Source organism: Eptesicus fuscus, chromosome 7 (genome assembly GCF_027574615.1).
Source record: "Eptesicus fuscus isolate TK198812 chromosome 7, DD_ASM_mEF_20220401, whole genome shotgun sequence".
NCBI lineage: Eukaryota > Metazoa > Chordata > Mammalia > Chiroptera > Vespertilionidae > Eptesicus > Eptesicus fuscus.
In genome coordinates, this window is record NC_072479.1 from 41,410,413 (window position 1) to 41,429,123 (window position 18,711).

Here is an 18,711-nt window from a genome sequence, read left to right on the forward strand (position 1 = left end):
TGTTAGAAAAATTAGCATTGTTAAAATTTTCATACTACCTAAAGCAATCTACAGATTCAATGCAATCTTATCAAATTTCCAATGTCATTTTTCACAGAAATAGGATAAAAAATCCAAAAAGTTATAAGGAGCCACAAAGGACACTGGATAACCAAAGCAATGTTGATAAAGAAGAACAATCAGGGAGGTATCACACTCCTTAATTTCATATTCTTTTACAAAGCTATAGTAATTAAAACAGCATGGTTTTGGCATAAAGACAGACATATAGCTCAATGGAAAAGAATGGAGAGTCAGGAAATAAAACCACAGATAATTTATGGCAAAGGAGCCAAGAATATACAATGGGTAAAGGACAGTCTCTTCAATAAATAGTGTTGGGAAAACTGGACAGACACATACAAAAACATGAATTGGGACCATTATCTTACATCGTATGCAAAAGTTAACTGAAAAATGGATTAAAGACTAGAACATAAGACCTGAAAGCATAAAACTCTTAGAAGAAAACATGTGGTAAACTCCTTGACATAGGCCTTGGCAATTATATTTTTAATTTGACACCAAAAGTTAAAGCAAAACAAAAGTAAAAATAAACAAGTGGGACTACATCAAACTAAAAATACTCTACATAACAAAGCAAGCAACTGACAAAATGAAAAAGGCAACCTACTGAATGGGAGAAAATATTTGCAAATTATATATCTGATAAGAGGTTAATATCCAAGATTCAAAGAACTCATACAACTCAGTAACCAAAACGAAATCTAATTTAAAAATGGGCAGAAGATATAAATAGACATTTTTCTAAAGATGGCCAACAGATACATGAAAAGATGATCAACATTATTAATCATAAGGGAAATGCAAATCAAAATAACAATGGGATATCACCTAACACATGTTAGAATGGCTATTATAAAAAAAAGACAAGAAATAACAAGTGTTGGTGAAGATGTGGAGAAAAGGGAACCCTTGAGCACTCTTGGTAGGAAAGTAAATTGGGGTAGCCACTATGGAAAACAGTATGGAGATTCCTCAAATTTTAAAAATAGAACCAGCATATGATCCAGCAATTCCACCTCTGGGTATTTATCTGAAGAAAATGAAAAAACTAAATTGGAAAGGTATATGCACCCCATGTTCATTGCAGCATTGCTTACCACTGCGAAGATATGGAAATAACCTAAGAGTCCATTGATGGATAACTATATAAAGAATTTGTGATTTCTATATCTATCTATATCTACATCTATATCTATATCTATATCTATATCTACATCTATAATAATAAAAGCATAATATGCTAATTAGACGGGACAGCTGGATGACCTTCCGGACGAAGCTTGGCCTGTGAGGGCCGAGGCAAGCTGTGGCAGCTGCGAAGGCAGAGCCCCTTGCACAAATTTCATGCATCGGGCCTCTAGTCTATTTATAATGAAACAATACTCAGCCACAAAAATATGAATGAAATCTTGCCATGTGCTTCAATGTGGATGGACCTCAAAAGGCATTCATTATGCTAGGTGAAATAAGTCTAGACAGACAAAGACAAATATTAAATGATCTCTCTTTTATGTGAAGTATAAAAAATAAAGCTCATTGATACAGGCAGAAGGTGGGGGTAGAGGATGGAAGAAAGATGAAGGGAGTAAAAATAAAATCTTATCAAATATTTACGTACTAGAGGCCCAATGCATGAAATTCGTGCAAGAATAGGCCTTCCTTTCCCCAGCTGCTGGCACTGGCTTCCCTGTGGCACCCGGGACTCGGGCTTCCCTCACAGCCCCGGCTTCATCTGGAAGGACGTCCGGTCTAATTAGCATATTACGCTTTTATTATTATAGATTAAATGCATAAAGGTTTGGTTTCCCCGTCTTATGTGATATCTCAAATGATTATGATGCATTTTAAAAATAATAATTTATGGTTTAAGTGTATGAATGGCACCCATGACTTAAATTAAGGCTATATTATTAATTGTATAACTTGTTTGTATTTTAGGAATTTTTAAATGTTCAGTTATCTTTTTCCAAAACAACTTAAAAATTAAGAGTGTTTGCCAAACAACTGAATAAGAATTGTTTACGTTGGGCCAAATCATCAGTTCCACTGGTTTGGTTACCAGAGTTTGTAAATGTGTTTTCGCACCTCATTCTTTGCCTTGCGTTGGCATCCAATCACAGCTAGTGTGTAGAGAAACTGCCAAGTCTGGTGTTAGGGGACTTACACAGCATCGTCCTGCCTGGGACTGTGTGTGAACACCAGTCAAAGCTGTCCTTCAGCGTGGATTGCGGAAATACACTTGGCCCCATACTCCAGTCTGTAATCTGGAATTGAAATCAAGCTAACTGAACAAACATACATTTTAGTGAAATTCTTTATGAATTGTTCATGCACATGCCTTATTGATTGTAACTAGACAAACTGCATTATTATTATTAACTAGACAGTGCACCATCTTTTTAACTGACACCATTTACAATTTCACATAAAATATCCCTATAATGTGATCTCCATTAAAAATGCAACAAAGCACCATGAGTCTAAATTTATCAAAGTCACAGAAATTGTTCTGGTCAGTTGTCAGTCAGGAACTGAATATCCTGAACCAAACATTTAACTGTAATTTGAATTTCTTTTTTTTCCCCCAGACACTGCAAATGGATGTCAACAAGCTGAACATAACCTTGCTCCGAATATTCCGCCAGGGAGTGGCGGCCGCGTTAGGACTCTTACCCCAGCAAGTGCACATCAATCGCCTCATTGTAAGATGCCTCCATTTCACGTCCCCAGACACAGGCTTTGATCTGTTTGAAGGTCTCAGTAATAAAGGACAATAATTTAAAACACCCGTGCTACAGTTCTATGGCCCCTGAGCCAAATCTAGCATGCCAGTGGTTTTAGTAAAGAAAGTTTTATTGCAAATAAGCCACAGTCATTTGTTTACATATTGACTATGGCTACTTTCATGTAATAGTGACAGAGCTGAGTCATTCTAACAGATTGTTGGGCTAAATCAAAGGTTAAGATACTTGCTCTCTGGCCCTTTACAGGAAAAGTGTATCAACCCCCTCATAGTTCAAGGCTAGTACCCTGGTAGGTATGAATAGAGCGGCCCAACATACTAGTCTCACCAACCTGGCATTACACCCAAAACATTCTTCCTAAAAAGTTAAACCTTCTGCATCAGTTAAAGCATTGTCTCCATGAGGCATCTATGAGAACTCCTTCAAGGATAGCAGTAGGATGAAGGATACTGAATGCACAGAGGATTTGGGTTAAAAATAAAGGAAAACCAATCCTTGAGGACAGCACTCCAAATGGAATGCAAGAATAGATGGTTGTGAAAAGCCTAGAGAAAACTTGGATGGGTATGTGGGGTGGGAATGAGGCAAAGCCAAAGGGTTTTATGAATAGAGCCCACTTTAGACCCATCTATCAATCAATCACCCACATCCATCCTTCCCCCTTTTCTCAGTGTTTGGGAACCTTGATGTCATCCAGCCACTTGTTCCCATCTGCACCTGCGGGCGGGCCTGAATAAGGCAGAGAAAGGCAAATTCAAAGCGGATGACTTTCTTTTGGTAAAAAGCTAGTTACCTAAGGCTCCTGTGAAAAGGGACTTTGGAATCATCTTACAGTTTTACAATTGTTCTTAATTTCCACTGCAGTGGAAAGCCGGGACAGCACAGTCCCCTTGCCTTAAATTCTGATTCTCCTGCTGGAGCTCGGCTTTCTACGGAATCAACATCCTCATTTCCAGCTATGGAGAAGAATTTGCTTTTTACGATGCTTTAGGGATTTTGTTTCTTTTCATTGTTACATGTGTGTGCAGGAGTGAGTTGTTTCATTCCCCATAATGACTTTATTCTCTAAGTCAACTATTTTCTGGGATCAAGTAAACTCAAAAACCAAAGTTTTTAGCTCAGTGCCATAGAAGAGGAAATACAGTATTTCCTAGTGCCTGAAAGAGGGAAATGGGTTTTATATCCAAAGTATCTTATTTAAATGAGAAGATGTAGAGATGTAGGTACTATAGATGTCTTAGCTCTTTGAAGGGGTAAAAGGGATTTGCCACACCCAGGCAGGAACACGAACATCCCTGGAGAATGTTAGTGGGATTAATCACACCTGTTTCTAGGAGCAGTTTTTATAATGGGTAGAGTTATGATGATACCCCAGGCAGCAGAGCATGTACTTTGGAGACATAACCGTACCCCATTTCCAGTTGGCCATTTCCCAGCTGTATGACTGTAGGCAACCTACTTACATGTCTTCAATTGCAAAATGGAGAGAATTATAACACCGTTGTCCTGGAGGGGTTTTAAGCATTAAATGAGATAACAGATTTAAGGTACATAAGAGTGTGTCAGGCAAAACACCAAGTGCTCTATTCTTGCTGCTGTTGTTATTAGGTCACAAACTATTTAAATTATTATAGACACGTTTGACATCAGTATTATGCCATACTTATTGTCTGTTGTTCCCTGCAAACACGGAAATGTGTTTTGTTTTCTGGATTGCTAGTAGTATTTTATACCTGGCTTCTGGTAAATGGCATTAAAAGAAAATTTTCTAACATGAGAGAACTCCATGTCAAAAAGAAAAGACTAGCAATAATTCCTTCCATAAGTACGTGATATATGTAACTTTTAAAGAGACTCTGATAGATTTCCGTGGTGTGTTTATTTTGTATGTGTCCCGTCTGCCATGTATGGTAGAAAAAAACACACCCTTCTCTCTGCATTTCAGCTAATGGGGTAATACTAATAGGAAAGTATCCTGCATTTCTACCCAAGGGATAGACCTTAAAAGTGTGACGTTTGAGGTGAAGAACAGAATCAGGGAAGCAACTTCAAAGCTCATGCAGCATCACCTTCCTTAGTGATTCCAGCCTTCCAGTAACACAAGTTACAAGGAAAAAATGGAGTGGCAATGTCTAATAACTGTACTATTGCATTAGGTTTTATTTAATTCATTTGATTCTATAATGCTTCTTTAAACACAATTACTCAGGAAACATATGAACAGTATATTTCAAAACAAACAAAATAGAGAGACTCATAAATAGAGAGCAGTCTGACAGCTCTGGGGACGGGCATGGGGAGGCAGGGGGCATGGAGGGATTGAGCAACAAAGGAAAAACAGAAAGAACTCATGGACATGGACAATGGTGTGGTGAGTGTAGCGGGGAGGAAGATGGGTGGAGATGGAGGTGGAGGTGGAAGAGGGCTTAGAGGGCATAAATAGTGGTGGGGGGATATTTTAATTATAATATGGAATGGAAAAATAAACCAGCAACCAATGAAATATAAAATTACAAATCTTGAAGTGTCAATTACTTGCAAAAAGGCCATTTGAAGACTTTAGGCTCTGGGCTGGTATTCTTAAGTGTACCAGAGAATAACTAATAAATGTAATCTCCAAGATGCCTTTTAAGATTCTAGGGTTCCAATTTTCTGTGGTGGTTCTAGAGGAAGGTAAAAATACTTCCCAGAGTTGTTTGAAAATGCCTATTAACGTGTACAAATAATCTGCTTTTACTAGGGAAAGAAGAACAGTGTGGAGCTCTTCGTGTCTCCCATAAACCGAAAAGGAGGCATTTCTGACGCCCTGCCATCTGAGGAAGTGCTGCGTTCACTTAATACCAATGTTTTGCATCAAAGTTTATCCCAATTTGGAATCACAGGAGTTTCCCCTGAGGTATGTTGTTGCATGGAAGATTTCATCTAAAAATCTGCAGTCCGACCCTAGCTGGTTTGGCTCAGTGGATAGAGCGTCAGCCTGCAGACTGAAGGGTCCCAGGTTTGATTATGGTCTAGGGCACATGCCCAAGTTGCAGGCTCGATCCCCAGTAGGGGGTGTGCAGGAGGCAGCGGATCAATGATTCTCTCTATCATTGATGTTTCTATCTCTCCCTCTTCCTTCCTCTTTAAAATCAATTAAAATATGTTTAATAAATAAAAATATATTTTAAAAATCTAGACATCTTGATTCTTAGTCTAATCTCACTTTTCAGTAAGGTTTATTGCCTCTCATTTCAGCAAATATCGCAGGTGTGGTATAAAAAGCTCTGGTATAAGCTCTGGCTGGTATGGCTCAGTTGGTTGAGCCACCCATGCACCAAAAGTTCACCCCTTCAATTCCTGGTCAGGGCACATGCCCAGGTTGCAGGCTCAATTTTTAGTAGGGGGTAAGCAGGAGGCAAGCCAATCTATGTTTCTCTCTCCTCTCCCTCTCCCTTCTTCTCTCTCTAAAATAAAAACCAATAAAAACATATTTTTTTAAAAAAGGCTTTGGTACAAGATTGAAACCCAAAAACCACTTAAGATATGTGTGTGACCCTGGGCATGTGATTTAATTTCTGTGAGATTAAGTCTTTGTATGGTGCCAGCCTCCTTGAGGCTCAGTTTCTTCATATCCAAAATGGGTATAGAAAAAAAAAATGGGTATAGTCCTTATTTTATCGACTTGGAATGTGAATTAATTTTTAAAACATTTGTGGAAATCCTCCTATACAGGAGGCACTGAACAAATATTTGAATGCAGGATTGATTGGCAGAATGAAAATGTATGTCATCATTGAATTGGTCTTTCAGCAATTAGTGTCACCCTGATCCCTGCCACACACACACACACACACACACACACACACACGCGCACACACGCACACACGCACACACGCACACACACACACACAGTGTGTTTTCTCTCTTGGCACCAGAGTAATCTTTCTAAAATAAATCTGGCCATGCCCTCCTAATGTCATGGTTCTCTTTGGCCTCCTAGATATTACAGAATCAAGCATGCATTTCTCAATATGGTCTATGATCCTTAGTGTGCTAGGCTTTATAACTGTTCAACAACACTCTCCTAGATTTTGCTTCGGCAATTCCAAACTTCATAGGTACCGTGACACCTCCATACTTTCTCTTCCCTCCATGCTTTTGCATGCGTTGATCCTTCTACGCACCTTTCGTGTTTCAAGATCAGTCTACTACAAAGCGAAGCCTTCCCTAGATGTGAATGCTCATTGATTTGTGTTCTCCTTGAGCTTAATATAAAAACCCCTTATCCTCTCTTGGTCTTCAAGTCCATCTCTACACTACAGGTTCCTCAAGAGACATGCCATGTCACTTTATCTGTGTCCTTGGTGCCTCATTCAGTGCGTGGTATTCAATGGGCACAGCGGCAGCCAAACACTGTGCTGCTGGTATCCAAAGGAAGAAGATAAATGAATAAACAAACAAATAACATATGATGGTTGCTTTCAGTAGGATTGTTCTCTAATAAGGCAGATAATATACAAGCAGACATGGAGAATGCAGGGGAGTGTATGATCACGTTGCCCTGTTGTGCCGTGGGGGCTTTGAGGAAGAAGAGCCCAGAGGGAAAGATCAACATGAGCTTAAACACCCACACCCCTTACCCGCATGCAGCGCTGAGGGGCTTCCCTTTGTGCATCGAACCAAACCCCGTCCTGTGTGTCCAGGTCCTTCACAGACTGACTTGCACACATTTTTCCTGGGACAATGCTTTAAAATCTAAAAAGACCCTTGGATTACTTTCTTCTGCTTCCTGTGAGCTTTCAGTGGCTTACATAGCATTCTTCCCTGTTGCTTTAATCTGAGTTTAAATACTATTCTTAATGCTTTAGGAATATGGCAGCTTAGTGAGTCATCCAGATTTGTGAACCATTCAAAAATCTACTTAATATCAAGTACACACTTGGGGGTCCTCCACAGCCCCCAGCTCGGTGAAAGGTGAAAGCTTAGCCTGACTCTCATCACAGAACTATTAGCCCAAAGACCACAGGTCTCTATTTTAATAATGAAAGTGTATTTGATGGTCAAGACTTAATATTTTTCTGGTGAAATTGTGGGAATCTAGAAATCTAGGAAATCTAGACCCTCAGAAATAATGATGTTACAGGAGGCTGGCACGTGTTTTAATTGGCTATTTTATCAAGGACAGATGAATTGATTGAGCCTTTTGCAGGTGCTTTGAAAAGGGGCCCAGCATTACCCTCTGACCTGAAGCCGGAAATGCAGAAATGGGGGCTAGTGCCCTCATGGGGGCTTCCGACAGGAACGGCCCAAAGGGGCCCCGCCGAAGCATTTGTGAATAGTTGTTCAAGCTGTTCACAATGAAGGGTCCCCGCTTCTTTATCCATCTCTGCGGTTAGTGTGTGATGACAGCTTATGCCTCAGCCCATTCTTCCACATTTTTATCCTAAAATTATAGCTCTGCTATGGGAGCATGCTTATGAAGAGAAAAAAATGAATATTGGTGTTTTTTTTTTGGTTTTTCATCCTTTGCATGGGTCACAGAACATTGTGAATCATGTCTCAAAGCATCTATTCCTAAACTTATATTATCTTCTTTCAGGGAAGGATGTGTTTTTTGTTGCTGCCATTTCTTTTTGTTTGATTTTTTTTTTTTTTTTTTAGAAAAAAACTCTTGGGAAAGAAAGAAAAATACCAAATAGAGAATTACTTTTGTTTATTGTCTGTTTTCATTTTGAAACTATGTGTGTGCTTTTTTTTGTGGTTTTTTTTGTGTGTGTGTGTGGGAGGGGGGGAGAAAATGCATTTTAAAAAATATATTTTTATACAGTACCTAGAACATTATAAGCACACAAATATTATTTTAAGATGCTCATAAAGATAAAACTAGACTTCTTACCTAATAAGTCAAATCTCAGGAAAATTAAATTAAATTCATTATTTTAGTTTCCATTTCTAAATGTTTTTGTAAATATCCATTGAAACAATAAGTTTTGCATTCACACTAAAAATGACTTAAGGATTTGGTTGTTTTTGTTCAGTTGCAAACTACTCCAGTTTTACAGGTCTTATATTGCAAAGGAGGAAGTTACCTTCATTAAATAACAGGCCAATGTGTCAACTGATACTTCCATGGAATATTTACAAAGAGAAAAAACTCATACCAAATGAATATAAGCCATAATCCGGGAGTTTGGTGACTGTTCCCTCGAACTAGGAACATTAGCCAACAGTCTCAGCTTTACAGTCCCAGCTATACAGTGCTGAGGAGGAAAACAATGTTAACATATGTTAGACCATTCAGACTGAACTCCTTACCCTGTGTATTCACAGTGGAAGTGTGCCTGCACCTAACAAAACTACATTACTGTAGGCTGCATCTCACTTATCTGCCTAAGTCAATCAACTAACCAGGTAACTTACATTTCTACTCCGTTCTCATTCTTTGCGCTTATCTCTTCTAAATAGATATGTCTCCTGCAGCAGGGGCAGGGACCATCCGGCCCTCGGGCTGTGTAAGGCCCTCAAAATCATTTGTTCTGGCCCTGCCATGGCATTAGGGGTGAGTTAATGAAATGTTTGACCAAATATAGTAGGCTGATTGTGAAGTTGATAATTTTGTATGGCCCTGAAATGATGTTATAAATATCCAAATGGCCCTTGGCAGAAAAAAGGTTCCCTACCCCTGTGTAAAGCCTCTATATTATATCTCCAAGCATTTGGGAATCTCTTCCACCTTCTGGGATCAGAATGGGTTTAAAAAACAAACAAACAAGAAAACTATACTGCATCAAATTATTAAATGGGATATAGAGAAGCCATTCTCATTGATATAGTGATACAGGAACATGCCCAAATTTTAAATCACAAGACAAAACAAAACCCAACAACTTTCACCGTGACAAAGTTAAAGGGAAAATATTATTAGAATATCTGAAATAAGATGTAAAGATGACACAATAGCATTGGCTTGACCCGGCCATGGAGTCTCTGAACTATTGAACCCCCAGTCTCCTGACAAAATATAAAAGGCATCACTTCAACCTCATGCAAAGGTTAGATGGGAGAGTATTATGAATTATCTTCTTTTGATTTGTGGAATGTTAACTACAAACTTTTCCATTTATTACCCTGCCCTTATCAAGTCTTTTAGATCTCTGTACAAATATAGTGGTGCTCAGCAGGAATAGCGTGACTCAGAAGGAAATCTATTTACCAAGAAAGTGCAGTGACTAAGTTCTGGGAGTACAAAACATGTGTCTTTCTAACTGGGGGTGGGAGAGTGGGGGAGGGAGGCTAATTCTTCCATCATTGCTGCTTTAGGTAAAAGAAAAACAAAACAGATATGTCTTACACAGAAAGGAACATGTTGTTATTCCACAGGTTAGGAACACAAAATCTCTTACCACCCACCTAACCACCCCTTTTGATCCACATTACATTCATTAACTAAAGCTCACATCCTCATTCTTAAATTTGACAGGTTTATGCTGCCTACTTGAAGGCTTAACTAGTTGGCCTTTATAGCAAGCAATAGATGCTATTTAGTTGCCTGCAAAAAAAAACCAAACCAAACCTCATTAACATATTTATACCTGATTTCTTCAGGAGTGTTGTTTTTTTTATTTTTATTTTATTAGTTGCCAGCTATGTTTATGGACACATTGGAATAAAATATATCTGGATGAGCTCAAAGAGTAAAAGATGAGATGTCACCTGAACCCAAGATTTCCTGTCCAGAAAGATACTTGGTTTCCAATCATTTCATCAAGTATTTTCAGATTCTCCATCCACTTACTATTCACATATTTTAAAAATATATCTCAAAATCATTTCTTATATCCATAAATTTGTCTGTGTCTTAGAAAGTAAGCAAGATGGTATGGTGAGTACTAGTACATCAATGTTTTACAAGCAAAGGACATGGAAACTCAACTATTTCAAGCAATAAAAGACTCCCTCAATTTGTTTTTGATCACAATTTAACTAATTTAATTTAACAGACCCTCTCTGTTCTGTCTTATTCAACTCCCCACTCATTGAGCTCCAGAATAAAAGTTTTCATAAAATGTTTTTCAAGGGAAATGTTTCATTTTGTCTAATTTACAAATGGTGAACGTATTCTTTTCTTTCTTTTTTTTAATGCCGCAAAGGTAATTAGCAATGATTTCTAAGTTCAGACACAAGGACAGGTTTTATTCAAGGCTTTCTTTCTTTTTTTGTGTGATGACTACTATTTATTTCTCATGGTTCTGTGGATGGACTAGGATCAGCTAGGTTGTCCTGTTCCACTGGAGTCTCCCCAGTGGTTACATTTAGCTGGGAATTCATTGCCCCTGAAATGTCCAAGATGACTTCTCAGTTCCCAGGGCCTTTCTCCCTGTGACTGTCCATCATTCAATATCTCCTTCTTCAAGACTTTCTTACTTATTGGAGACACTATCCCAGGCAGACATCCTCTCACAAAAGGGGGGAAAGGCCGCCTTCAGCAAAGTGGGAACATTTTACTTGATTGAGCCGCCTTTGTATGTCTTTCCCAATTGTGGGCCGTTTGGTTTCAGGTTGAAGTTTCTTTAACTATAAATCTATAAATTTCACGGAATCATAAAACTAATAGCATTCTAAAACTTGATTTAGTAGATATGCTTTAAAAAAAAGAGTAAATGAAATAAAATTAAGACACTCATTCACATTTTATTCATGCTTTTCCACCCCATAGTAGTAAACAAAAAAAGTATAAATAAAAATAAAACTATTTAGTTCACCTTTTATTACTAAATAATTCTGGACTTTTTTGGTGTTCCCTGAAGCTTAAATAAAATGTAATATTCTAACAATTTATGCAGTTGAGGTTGGTACTTTAATCAGATTTTGACAAATAGGGCTGCATTTTAAAAAAAATGAAAAGCTTTGACAACAGAGGAGGAAAGAGGAGAAGGAAATGATCCTGACATCGTTGCTCTGTTTACTAATGCACCATGAGATTTTGTTTGCACCTGTTTCACTTTTGTTGAGAAGTTAAGAGATGTATTGCAGCACGTAAACCAGGGTGTTGTTGTGGGAGGGGACTTCACACAGGGTAAAGAAAGCTTCAGAAACAATTTCCTCCAACGCAGAACAGAACGGAGCTCTCATACCTGTGAACCAGGTCATTTCCAAGAGAGACTGTAAGGGGCATTGACGAAGCCCCGGACCTGGCATGCGGTGCGGGGCCTGCCTGCTCCAGGACAGGAGGTGAAACAGTCTCTTCCAGGGGGCAGCGCCTTGCCTCAGAGCAGTGTGAGAAGCAGCGCTGGCAGCGAGGAATGTAGGTGTGTTCTACTACACTGAATGGAAGAAAGCTAAAAATATGTTTAGTGTCTGATAAGAACGCCCGTCTCCTCCAGCTCTCATTTAACGCCGGACTTTCTGTTTTGCTTTTAAAGAAAAATGTTCTACAAGGGCAGCATGAAGCGGACAAAATCTGGAGCAAAGAAGGATTTTATGCCGTTGTCATATTTCTCAGCATCTTTGTTATGATAGTAACATGCTTGATGGTAAGTTTGCTTCTTTATCTATTTTATCCTTTGCTGAGCCCGCTGCTTAATATTATTGGGTACATTTACCGTTCACACGAATGCTGAAAAGGCCGGGAACAGAAGCAAGACTGTGATCCTGCTAAACTGGGGGATCGCATCCCTGGCAGAGGAGTGATAGCTGAAGGAAACCTGCGCAATTATGGATTCTGACCTGCAGGAGGGAGCTGGGATTGCACTGGGCTTTTAGTAACTTGATCAACCCTGAGAATGGAGCTTTAGAAAGTGGTTCCCCGAGGTCACTAAAGTGACCCTCAAAGTCATTCAAGTCCCACGGGCACACTTGGGCTTACTTACTCCTTCATTTATATCACTTTTTATGGAACAGGCTATTTAGCTGGACGTCAACCTCTTTTTAAAAGAAATAATGTCTTAGAGGCAAGCTGACTCATTAAAAAGTGGTTGATTAACTAACTTCTTTTTAAAGGGCCCTGAAAGCATTTTATGAAATTCCAGGCACGAAAGGACATTGTAGACCCAAAGGCTGCACAACTCACTACCAACTAATGTTTTTAGGTGAACGAATACTATAAAAGTGCAACTGCAAATAGCTCTTTAAATTACAAATTATGAATGTGCAGCCTTTAAAGGTATATTTCTAATTTTAAAAACAATAGAACCCAAAGTAAACCTAAGCTCATTAAACTAGGCAATGCTCTTCGGTATTGAATGAGTTAACAGTTAACCCTTCAAATGGAAACGGATCTTCTTATTCTTTCGAAATACTGTGAGGTACCCTAAAATATTTGAAGTTTAAAAATGGGTTTTAGTAACTTTTTCCTGTGTGCTGCGTTCTTTTTAATTTTGCACATTTTTAAAAACATTCCTTCCTTAGGTTTCAAATACCCCCCCCCAAAAAAAAAGACATCCTGCTATTTTATTCTTTCTGCAATCACCAGTGCTGCCAGTGTTTTATTGGATTTTGTTCCCTCATTTGTGCTCCCCCTGCTGGGAAAGGGTTTATGTTGGAAAGATTAGGGTTGTTTGAAAAGACAGAAGCTGAGTAGGTCCAATTTGAAGGCTATAAAACAATGAAGGCCTTGACTAGGGTGATGATAAGCATATTTCCTTGAATCTAAATATAGGAAGTAGTAAAAACACCCCAAAGCTTCCATCCTAATAAATTCAGAGGGACCTCCTATGGGCCAGGCATTAAAAAAGATTCCTACAAATTGTGGCCCAATAAATCAAAGAATTGTTTAAGAGTTGAGTGAGGAAATTGATTTGTACATATTAATGGTAGAGGTTCAGGAAAAAGCATTTTAGCGAGAGAAGGTTGGAGGTTATGGAAACTGTGGCGGAGACCTCTGGGCGGTTTTCAGTGTTTGGGAAGGTGTGGTTTCTGGTTAGAGTTCATTGTACTTTAAAATACCTGGGTTCTCCGTTTTCTTAGCGCGGGTCATCTCCAGCGCCGTGCTCGCTCTTGTCAGGCACATTAGTGTGTTTTTCTGCTTCACTGATGGGAAAGGATGCGAGGGCGGAAGATAGAAAGGGGTAAAGAGAGAAAAAATGGAAATTGTTCAGGGGTGAATGGTGAGATTCGGAAGAGCAAAGGCAAGGTTAAAGGGGGGAAAGAAGGGAGGCAGACCCCTGAGCAGCCTGTGAGTACGAGAGGCTGAGGGAGGCAGCGCAGAGCTTGCCACTAATGTGTAAGATTCTGCATTTCCAACCCAAGGAGCACCCACGAGTCTAAAATGACAATGACGGGGAAAACCCCTCTGTGAGACATTGGTCCCAGGTGGCCAAAGGCCCCAGAGCAGTCACACCCTCAACCACGTGGGGCCGGGGAGCAACTCTTCTTTTCCTAATAATCTGCACAGCATCAGTGGAGAAGTCCGAAACCCAGATAAGTCTGCTCCAAGGTTACTAGGGCGATTCGGGAAAGGAATATTTCAGAGGGGGAGGTGGTTGCACTTGACGAGGTTGGTGGGTAGATTCATCCATTCATTCAATCCACACATTCCTACAGAGGAGCCACTGAGGGTCTGTTGTTGGTACTGTGGGCAAAGGAAAGAACAAGACAGAGACGGTCTCTGTTCTCATGAGGGATTTTTTAAAAAAATAATTGATATTTTTAAAAAATCAAATAGTGAACATATTGTAGGATTCCAGGTATATGACATTCTGTAAAGCAAACCTATAGAGACAATAAAAAGATCAGTGGCTGCCAGAGGTGGGGTGGGGTAGAGTGAATAGGTGAAGCAGATTTTTGGGTCAACGAAGCTATTCTGTATTTTATAATAGTGAATACAGGGGTTGGCAAAAGTAGGCTTACAGTTGTGAGTACAAGAAACACAGAGTTTATTCTTGTATTTTGATTTATTTATTACTGTATTATTTATTATTATTATTATTATTATTATTATTATTAACTTACTTTTGCCCACCCCCGTATATGACTTTATGGATTTGTACAACAGTACGAGTGACCTTAATCTAGACTATAGATTTTGGTTAATTCTATCAATATTGGCTCAGCCATTATAACAGATATACCATTCTAATGCAAGATGTTAGTAATAGGGGACATTGTTTAGGGAGGTAGGGGAGAAGGAGTAAAAGGAACTCTATATTCTCTGTTCAATTTTTCTGTAAATCTAAAAATGTAAACCTAAAAATTAAGTTTATTAGTTTAAAAACATCTCAAATCATGTTAAGTGCCATGAAGAGATAACATAACAGTGACGGGGCGGGGGGGGGGAGCAAAGCAAACTGAGATGTGTGCAGCAGGAAAATGTGGGGAGGTGGGAACAGCTGAGGAGGGGCTAAGCTTGGCCTCTTTGAATTCAAGAAGCAGGAAGCTGCGTGCTCTAAGCTGAGCTTTGATGTGTGTGTTTAAAGATCAGGTTCTCTGCGGGCCCAGTGGTTGTGGACAGAGCCTGGGGCGGGGCGGGAGAGGAGGATTCTGGAGGCTGTTGTATTAGCCTGACGAGAAAGGTGACAGTGGCCCTGAGTAGGAGTGGAGGAGAGGAAGAGAGGGGAAGGATTGGGGTTTAGCTGTAGGTGGAACTGACAGGACTTTGCTGTGTACTGATTCTCGGGGAGAAGGAAAGAAAAAAATTAAGGATGATTCTTGGTTTATTTGGCTGACTGTCTGGGTGGCAATGCTCCCATTTCCGGGCGAAGGCACACTTTGGGGGTGGGGAGTAGTGAGAGAAGCAATACTTCTAAATGGTATTCTGATAATTCTTGAATTAATGAAATAAAGTAGTAGAATGAACTAATAGGGGAACAAGCCGTCAGTACATTAGAAAGGAGTTAATATTGACAGAAAAATAAATACCATCTAACAGATGGGCTTAAGATGAAGTTAAGTTTATATGATGCAACTTAACCACTGACAAGTCAACAGTTCACATTTAGGGGGATGTCAAATGTAATTCTCTAAAATAAGCTTATCTTTATAAATGTTCCAATGTTTTTAATAATGATCTTGATTTAAAGTTAAGTTTCTTACTTAGATCTCTCAGTAATAGTTATACTATCACTTTTGTGATTCTTAAATACATATTCCAATTCTGTTTCTCATAATTTTGTTGATTCCATGGAAAAATAAAAGATATAACCCAGAATTTTTCTAGGGGCATTAATTATATTTATGAGAGATCAAATACCATTATTTGCATCCAGCCTTCCTACATATCATACAAATGAAAAGCATGTGATTTTATTATGAAATTATATAGGTAAATTGCTGTAATGGAGATTTGTATGCTGTATAACAATAACATAAGGCTTGGCAACATTTTTGAAATGCAGTATATTGTTTACTTTTCTCAACATAAAAAAAAATATGTTGCCAGGCATAAAATTAGGCACACATGACATTTCAAATGTGCGACTTATTTAGCACCTCTCAAATGTGAATGTACAGTGGGTGAAGTGACAAATAGACAAATACAATTTTCTAAGAAAAAAATGTGTGGGCAACTTCCAATCCATTCAGAATTGGTTCTTAAACTTGAATAAATAATAGAAAGAATAGACCTTCAAATGTACTTAGAGAGTTAGTGACAAGTACAAAGGTATTCATGAAATATAGGTAGAGATATTTATAAGCCAGATTGCTTCTGGAAAGCCCAGAAAACACACAAAAACAGCTGTTTGGGTCAATAAAAGCTCTGGCATGTTAGAGCCATTTCTATGTCATACAGAGAGTTTCTCTAGTCCTGGCCTTGTTAGGTGAGGCAGGAAATCCTAGGTCAGACCACCTGCTTCAGCCTGAGCATCACTCAGTAAATACATGTCAAAGGTGGACATAAATAGCCACACTTTTCTAATTTGTTATGTATAATCCCTAGAGATTGAAGGAAATGGGATTAGAGTCCTAGAAGAATTATTTGGTTCAAACCATTTTCCAAAATAAGTCTATTTCTCAAACTAATTTTCAATTTTTTTCCTGTACTAATGAAAGTCATTTAGGTAAGAATACAATCCCCTTACTAAATATAATAATAATTATTATTTATTGCATAATTACTCATGTTAAATTTACTGCCTGGTATTCAACATTCAGTGTATTTTAATACCACTTTGCTGAGTTATGATTAGCATATAAAAAGCGATACATGTTTATTGCATACCACTTGAGTCTAGGGATAAATATATACCCATGAAAGCATCACCACAATCTATGCCATAAACATATTCATTACCTCCAATGTTTTCCTCTCTTCATTTAGTATTATTATTTTGTGTTGTTATAAGAACACAACATAAGATTTACCCTCTTAACACATCTTTAAATATATAAAATAGTGTTGTTAACTATAGGCTTTATGCATAAATAGTTAATAGATATCCGTTTCCTAATTTTACTGATGAGGAAACCATGGTTCAGAGACGATAAGTAAGTTGAGAAAGAACAGACAATGTGTGGGTGTGTGTATGGGGGTGTCTGAGGACAGGAATTGGGATTCAAGTCCAAGTCTATCTGGATTAAAAGTTAGAACTCTCTCACACCTGACCAGTGTGGCTCAGAGGTTGAGTGTCAACCTATGAACTAGGAGGTCACGGTTCAATTCCCAGTCAGGGCACAGGTCCAGGTTGCAGGCTCAATCTCCAGTGGGGGGCATGCAGAAGGCAGCCGATCAATGGTTCTCACTCATCATTGATGTTTCTATCTCTCTCTCTCTCTCTCCCTTCCTCTCTGAAATCAATGCAAATTACAAATAAAAACTCTTTGCCATGATTTCATGGATAATGTTGTCAAATTGAGGTTCCGTTTGATTCTGTAACTCTATCTTGTTGGCATCTATTTCTGACCACAAAGTGGTCTAATAACAGGATGAGAATGGCTCTATATTAATCAGAGCCATTCAACACAGGCAGAACTCATAAATGTGTACCACACCATACCTACTGTGGACATATTCTATTTTTGTTTTGTTTTTGTTTGTTTGTTTGTTTGTTTTAAATATATTTTATTGATCTTTTACAGAGAGGAAGGGAGAGGGATAGAGAGTTAGAAACATTGATAAGAGAGAAACATTGATGAGAGAGAAACATCGATGAGCTGCCTCCTGCACACCCCCTTCCTGGGGATGTGCCTGCAACCAAGGTACATGCCCTTGACCGGAATCGAACCTGGGACCCTTCAGTTTGCAGGCCAATGCTCTAGCCACTGAGCCAAACCGGTTAGGGTCACACTCTATTTTTGTACTTAGTATCTTTTACTGGGCACATCTGTCTCTTCTGTGAACTTCTAGAGGATAGCATTAAGTGCCATCTCTGCATCCACAATGTCTTGTTTCTGGAATAATGTAGGAATTCAAGTTTATCCAATTAAATAAAATAAATGATTGAGCTCTTTTAGAACTAACTGTAAAATACTGTCAAGAAAAATGTATATCCTTTGGACTGTTGGTGGCATTTTAAAATTTGAACATATGTTTTTCACACAGATGTTTTGTGTTACCTGGTTATGTAGTTTTTTAAATAAAAACTATGAGCTGCATGCCTTGACTGGTTTGGCTCAGTGGATAGAGTGCCAGCCTTCGGACTGAAGGGTCCCAGGTTCGATTCCGGTCAAGGGCATGTGTCTTGGTTGCAGGCACATCCCCAGTAGAGGGTGTGCAAGAGGCAGCTGATAGATGTTTCTAACTCTATCCCCTTCCCTTCCTCTCTGTAAAAAATCAATAAAATATATATTTTTTAAAAAAACCAAAAAACTATGAGATGCAAAAGAGCTTTATAGAATGCTCTTTAGCTTCCTCTCATTTCTGTGTCCCCCTGGCTTTCTTTTTCCTGCTATTGTTGTTTTTCTCTTGCTATAGTTTAACTTTTATTCCTTTCTCTTTTCTTTTTTTCAAGTGATCAAAACATTGCATTGCATCCTAAGATTCAAA

The 18,711-nt window shown here is 38.7% G+C and overlaps 1 protein-coding gene across 1 annotated transcript in view; it reads left to right on the forward strand.

Moving 5' to 3' along the window:
- Window positions 1-18,711, forward strand: part of PTPRR (protein tyrosine phosphatase receptor type R) — a 226,823-nt gene that overhangs the window by 108,794 nt on the left and 99,318 nt on the right. The window contains exons 4-6 of the mRNA XM_054718843.1: window positions 2,655-2,768; window positions 5,551-5,706; window positions 12,215-12,325. Coding sequence (XP_054574818.1) covers window positions 2,664-2,768; window positions 5,551-5,706; window positions 12,215-12,325 — 372 coding nt within the window. The 5' untranslated portion in view covers window positions 2,655-2,663. The remainder of the gene's footprint in view (window positions 1-2,654; window positions 2,769-5,550; window positions 5,707-12,214; window positions 12,326-18,711) is intronic.